Source organism: Choloepus didactylus, chromosome X (assembly GCF_015220235.1).
Source record: "Choloepus didactylus isolate mChoDid1 chromosome X, mChoDid1.pri, whole genome shotgun sequence".
NCBI lineage: Eukaryota > Metazoa > Chordata > Mammalia > Pilosa > Megalonychidae > Choloepus > Choloepus didactylus.
The window spans coordinates 117,902,685-117,909,616 of NC_051334.1; the positions used below are offsets into that span (position 1 = coordinate 117,902,685).

Consider the following 6,932-nt stretch of genomic DNA (forward strand, 5'->3'; position numbering starts at 1 on the left):
ATTTTCCTTGGATTAGAATCACAAAGGAAATCCTATTTGACTCCTTTAATTGGTGTATTATCCTACTCTTTCTTTCACCTTTTAGGTGACATTGTTGTTCTTTGAGTTATAAAATGTGCAGATTTCACCTGCTTAACTCTCAAAAACTGGCCTCATCCCAACTTTCCAACCGCATCCCTCACTAAATTCTCACCTCTTCCAGATAAACGGGGTACATCCCTGCTATTGGAACAGATTTTCCAATTCTGCACTTTTCTTCACACCAGGCTGCCCACCTTCAGGAATGACTTAATGAATTGTCTTATCCTACCTTTCATCCACCAATTTATCTGGGACTCTTTTCTCTGAAGCATTCCCAGAGCACCAGAGCCCACAGTAATTTCTGCCTTGTTAAGCTTCAAGAATGGGATTTTCCAACAACACGTTTGCCATAGTACTAATGATCTGTGTTTGTATGTGTGTGTAATGTCTCTGCATCTGACTCTTAAACTGAAGAAGGGTCATTTCTGCCAATTTTAACATATAACTTTATTGAAAACACCAACAGACTAAGATAGAGAGCCACAAGTTAATACAATGAATAGAAGTGTAGCTTACTTAGGTGACTCAGTTCATTGGAAGCTCAATACAAAAAACACTGCAATCTAGACAGCAAGACAAATATCAACAAATGCGTTTTCAGTTCTAATATTCATTTAGCATCCACACAATAATCCGGCTCAAATGGACATCAGCAATAAAAATACAAGTTACCACGTAACACCTGACTGTGAAAATCAATGCACTACTCAGGACTCTTTGGGAACATAAGGCTGATCAGAGGCAGCTGGTTAATCATACTAACCTTGTTGTCCTGCCTCAGGATCATTTTGATTGTCTATTTGGACTTGTAGTTCCTTAGCTAACTTCTCAAATTCACGATGTGCAGAAATAAGTGGTTCAAGACTGACATCATCATCAATTAAGAACATCACTCCCTTTTTTACATTATTACTAATATTCTGAAATATTTTAATGATGATTTGAATATTATCATTTGATTCTTCTATGTTAAAGAGACCCATAAATACTGGCAAAGCTTTGGCACTGAAAAGATTTTTTGCCATGACAGGATTTTCAGACAAATTCAGTAACATTTTCAGAACATGAAACTTTGTTCTTCTATTGCCCGTGGTTAGTAAGGAGAGAAACTCAGATATATAATTGGCAACCAGTGTGTGATAGTCAGTAGTAGTAGTGAAGTGTCTAACCATCCTTAACCCAAGCAGCTGCTCAGGGGAATCCAAGCCATGAACAAAGGTTTCCTCACACACTTGACATATGAATGTCTCAATCATGTTTAGATTTGGATAAGGTGGAGCCATGGTAATCATGTTTTCCAAAAAACTGGTCCTAACTCGGGAGGAGGGATAATTGAGCAAGGTTTCAATAAGTGAGACAACACCTGAATCCCGAATGAAATCTCGGGTAAATTGAGAAGCACTTCTCATACCCATTGCAATTTTAGATATTTCATGAATAAAAGGATCCCGAATTTTGTCCATTAATAAAAGGAGTTCTTCAAACTCTTCAGAACCAATTCTAAGCTCACACTGTATGCAGCTGCATGACCAACTCTCAGGCTCTGCACTCTCCTTGGCCTTAAGATGCTCTCGAATCTCCCTGACTGAGCGATAGGAAGGATCGTACTGAAATGGGTACTCAAGGTCAGGCTGATCAGACTGAAGCAAAGATTCCTGCTCTTCCCCTTCTGGGCTCAGTTCTACATTCTTGGGCTCTTCCCCCAACATTTCAGAGAATACAGGCCCTGTTTCTTCAGGAAATCTAAAGGAGCTTGTGGATGGGAAGCCAACCACATGGCAAAGACCAGGCTTAAATTCAACAGTGACCTCTTCCCAGCTTTGGGGCCTAGATGATACATTAATATCCTGCTCAGCCAAATTTCTGAACTTGCAACGGGCCCTGTACACAGGAGTCGGATTTAGGTCAAAGCAGGCCTCATCTCTGTCCCAGAACCAGGTCCCAAATAGGGTCTCTTCTTCAGACTCTGGCCTGGTATCTTCTCTGGCCTCAGCACCCGAACTTGTCTCTTCTTCCATCCACAACAAGGATCTGGCAACAGACCCCTCCTCAGCCCCTGACCCGGATTCACATATGGCCACAGCCCCATCCTCCATACTGGCCTCTTTCTCAGCCCAGAACCAGGATCCAATAACAACCTCCTCCTCACACCTGGGCTCTTGTTTGACCCTATCCTGGTTATTATTATCTTTCGGGGCTCTGGACTTCCGGTTGGTATTCGGCTCTTCCTTGTCTCTGGACCTGCATCTATTGGCTTCTTCTCCAGACAAAAACCATGACTCCTTATAGAACTCATCTTCAGACCCTGATTCAAAACAGTCCTCTCTCTTTGTCCTGAGCTTGGACCTGATATTTGCCTCTTCCCTGGCTCTGGGCCTGGACAAAGTATTGGTATTTTCTCCAGCCCACAAGCAGTATGGATCTCCAGCCTCATCCTCAGAATCAATATAGGGTTCTTGCTTGATCTTGGGCCTGGACCTGGTATTATTCTGTTGCTTAGCCCTATGCTGGGACCTGGTATGTGCCTCTTCCTTGGGCCATGATCTGACACTGGCCTCTTCTCCAGCCCAAAAAGACACCGCTAAGGTTTCATCTGCCGACCAGAATCCAGACTCATTTGTGGCCTCCTGTTGGGCTCTAGGCCTGGGATAGCACCAAGATCCCATATTAGTCTCCTCCCCTGACCCAAACCAGGGCTGGATTCCTGCTTGGGACTGGATCTTGGGGCCATGAAAGGACTCAGCCTCCACACTGTCCAATTCCCTATCCATAGACAAAGCATTAGTTTTAGCAACTGATCCATACTCTGTACTAACCACTGGACAAGCCATGGCATTAGACTGGATCACTCCCTCTGCCTTCAACATTGCTTCAGCCCCAAACTCAGTCTGGGCCCAAGCCTGGGCATTACCCTTGGGTCTTGTCCCAGGTATTGCCTTGGCCTCAGTCTTAGGTCGTGCCCCAATCACAGTCTTAGGACGTGCCCCAGCCATTGCCATGGCCTCAGTCTTAGGACGTGCCCCAGCCACTTCCATGCCCTCAGTTGTGGGCCATGCCCCAGCCACTGCCATACACTCAGTTGTGGGCTGTGCCCCAGCCACTGCCATGCCCTCAGTTGTGGGCCGTGCCCCAGACACTGCCATGCCCTCAGTTTTGGGCCGTGCCCCAGCCACTGCCATGCCCTCAGTTTTGGGCCGTGCCCCAGCCACTAGCAATCCCTCAGTTTTGGGCCGTGCCCCAGCAACTGCATTGCCCTCATTTTTGGACTTTGCCCCCGTCATTAATTGGGCCTGGTTCCTAACCTTGGGTCTGACCACTATAGCAACATCAACCTCTCTCTCAGCCCCGTCTCCAACCACTTCTCCAATCTTCTTTTCAGATTTGGACTGGGCTCCAGGCTCAATCTCGGCCCCAGTCATGGTCCCAATTAAAGAGGAAGCCAAGTTTTCTAGTCCTAACCCAGGTTCAGCCTTGATGAACACAGATCTGTCACAGGTTTGTATCTTCACACTCTAATCTTTCAGCGATTCTGGAGACAAAGATGGAAGCAAGAGAAAGAGTCAATTGCCAGTCCAGCAGTCAATCAGCTTCGTTCCCAAATACAGCCTCTGCCAATAATAGTGCAGAAGAGGCACAACCACGCTGGGGAGGATGGATGGTTCCTGGGTGGGCACAGACCTGCTGAGGGTGGTGGTCAGTAGCAACTCCACCACCACCAGAGCTGCCAATGGAGGTGGATCTAGGGAGAGAGAGAGGAAACGGACTTTGAGCCTCTTCCAACTGTGTCACCCCATGCAGAAACTCACACAAGGAGACTGGACATTGAATGCTTGGTGACATGGTGGGGCTATTGGAAACAGTCTCTGAGCCCTCATTTCACCCATGCTCCTCACGCCTGGAGCAGCCACATAATTTTGCCTGCTACAAAACAGGTGCAGGAATGGTAGGAAAGTGGATTGGCAATGGGAGAGGTTGAGAAGCCCTCATTCTGGACCATGACCACTATGGTACACATGCTGGCTCACAGGAACCCACCCCAAATGTCTACCCTCTCTCATACCAACCTGCACTGATCTGGTGCAATTTCCCCCTCCTTTCCTGGCTTCCAGCAGTGTCCAGCTCTATAGAAGACTTGCAGGTGATCCTATGGGCAAGTAAACAAACAGGAGAGAATGGAGCAAGAGTACATGGTAGGCAGGCACACACCTGACCCCTGATGCAAATACCTCCTTTTCCATTCAAGGGTCCAATCTGTCTGTTTCCCATCTCCTGGTCCCTACTCTCAGGTCTTCTCCTCCCAGACACAGAGCAATCTACTTCTACCCCAATATTCCCAATATTCCCTGCATGAAATGCACAAGGGATGCTGTGGCAGTTGGAAATCTGGCAGAGAGAAAGAGAGGTGGAGGAGGCCTTTGAACAGAGCTTGGATCAAAGCCACCTGCCATGCTCTTACTCTATGACCGCAGGCATTCCCCTCTTCACACCAACCTCCAGAGATCTGAGCCGGTGTCCCCCTCCTTTCTTTCCTTGCAGAACTGACCAGACCTAAAGCAGACCTGGGGACAAACAGAAGTAAAGGTAAGATAGTCAGGAGACAATGGTAGCAACTAGGTGATTGGTGAACAAACCAACACCCAGGATAAGAATCCCGATATTATCTGTCTTTCAAAATTAAGGGTCCTATTAGATTATTCTCCAGTTCTCTTTTAGGGCCTTTAGCGTCAGAGTTCCAGAAATGGTAACTCCATCTCTTCAGCCCCCTCCCTCCCTGTTAACTCCCTTCTCCAATTCTGAGGATTCACCGCTAGGTGGAACTCAACCGGTGCTCTACGCAGCATAAATTGGGGGATGGGCAAAGGCATATTCTGGAAAGCAAGTTGGGAAGTGGTACCTGTAACCATGACTCACTTGCCAACCCCTCCTCAAAAGCCCATTTGTTTTTACCCCGAATTTGGAAGAGAGGGGTGAGAAGTGTTTGAAACACTGACAGGGAAATATTAGGAGGTGCCCCTGCATTCCCCCAGACCTGCTCTGGTCACAGTCAGCACACCCCACCTCAGGGTCTCCAGTCAGGGCCCGCCGCCCACTCCCCTGTTCCCACACACCTCCAGAAATCCAGACCACTTTCCTGCTCCTGTTTTTTTTCAAGCCTCTCCCCTACAGATACACACTGCAGTTAGGCAGACTCCGCAAGACCTACTGCGCAGACAGGAGACTCTGGCATCAATGGGGCGCCCCGCGGGAAGAAACGGGGCTCAGAGCTGCAAGGAAAAGTACCCAAGACGCAGGACCCAAGAAGTCCCTTTCCAGAATCAGGGTCCGGAATGGCGAACAAGCCACTCCACTTGCCGACTCCGCGCAAAGCTCTGACGCCAACCCTAGCCCCTGGCGGCCTCCCCCTGCGCCCCCACCCCCAGAGCCCCTCCGCCATTGCTCCTGCAGCGGCCTCTCCACAGCCCTCTCCCAGTACAGACGCGGCCAGGGACTCGGCGAGGGCGCCTGGAAGGCTGGCTGCAGAGCGGGCGGCGCAGTTCGTTTCTAGAGGACCCGATGGTGTCCCTCTGGCCACCCCCTCCGCCCTGGGCCCGAGCCGCTCTGATCTCCCGCATCCTCAGCACCAGGAGTCCCCGGGCACCACGCACCCCTCTCGGAGGCCGGCTCGGACCGCGTCCTCTCCTACTTGCCAGGCTGCCAGGCTACGAGGGGCAGGCCGTCAGCGGTCTACAGTGGCGACCACCTCCTGGCCCGGCCCCTTCGCCCCCACTTGCCTTTATAGGCGCAGGGCCCAGCTCGTTGGCCTCCCCGTCCTCTCAGAGCTCCTCACTCGTAGTCTTCCCGCTCTCAGTGCCGGGTCAGAATCGCAAAGAGGCGCTCCCGCCCCCCACGCTGCGGCACCAAACTCGGCGGGGGCTGCGCAGGAGTGCGGCACGAATGGCTGGTGGCGATGGTGTAAGCCAGGAGGGGCGGGAAGGGGGCGGAGGGATATAGCACTAATTGTCTGGACGCCCCCTCCCAGGCCCACCGTAGTTCCGAACCAGAAGTGGGCGGAACCAGGAGGAGCCCGAGCCTGAGGAGGCGGGTTAGAAGCCGGATGCTGCAGTCTACGCGGCTCATAAGGTAGCGACCACCGCCGCGCTTCTGGCACTAAAATAGGAGAATGGCTGGCGGTTACGGATGGGGGCAGGATAGGAATGTCGGGAAGAGCCGTGCGGACAGGAGCAGCGGATGAACACCAAACCACGGATTGCAGTGTGTCGTCTTTCCAGGATGCTGGTCTTAAGAGGCGACTTCAGACCAGAACACCCCGAAGGTTCTGGGGGTAGTCTCTCCCATGTTCTTCTCTCCCTACTTAAGTGAGACAGGGAAAGGAATGACCTCCCATAAAGGCGTCCCCACTACCCTCCTTCTAGAAGAAGGTAGCCCTAGACCTCTAGCCCTACAAAACAAACCACTCCTCTTTCTGCACCAAGAATCATACTATCTGCCATACTGCTTTTCTCTCTTCATTCTAAATGTCAACTCACCTTGGCATTACAGGGTCCCCAGAGTTGTCCAAGAAAAAGGGCCTTTCCCTGTCAAGCCCAGCACTGGAATACACTATCCATTCTGTCTCTCTGCAGCCAGTCTCAGACACCAGGTATGGCCTGTCCTAGCTCCTCTTCTGTTTTGTAGGTGTCCCTTCCCAGTCACATTCAGGCCATCATGATTGGTGGCAGTGTGGAAATGCAGCAGTGATTCAAACCAGCTTGAATCTCAGGCTCTTGCCATACCCACCTGTCACTCTGTATGGAAATCCCCATCATTCACACATTCCCCAGGACAGAAGCCTAGACGTTCTTCCTGAATCC

General features: G+C 50.3%; 1 protein-coding gene across 2 annotated transcripts; it reads right to left on the minus strand.

Moving 5' to 3' along the window:
- Positions 1-513: 513 nt before the first annotated feature.
- Positions 514-6,064, minus strand: GPRASP2 (G protein-coupled receptor associated sorting protein 2). Of its 2 annotated transcripts, none has more exons than XM_037822133.1 (4): positions 5,727-6,064; positions 4,573-4,640; positions 4,146-4,225; positions 514-3,820 (listed from the first exon to the last, which is right to left on the minus strand). In XM_037822133.1, exon 4 carries the CDS (start codon positions 3,498-3,500, stop codon positions 840-842), a length of 2,661 nt encoding a protein of 886 aa, XP_037678061.1. In that variant the 5' UTR covers positions 3,501-3,820; positions 4,146-4,225; positions 4,573-4,640; positions 5,727-6,064; the 3' UTR covers positions 514-839. The 2 variants fall into 2 exon arrangements, with proteins under 2 accessions (XP_037678061.1, XP_037678060.1); XM_037822132.1 differs by lacking the exon at positions 5,727-6,064 and adding an exon at positions 5,190-5,484.
- Positions 6,065-6,932: the final 868 nt, after the last annotated feature.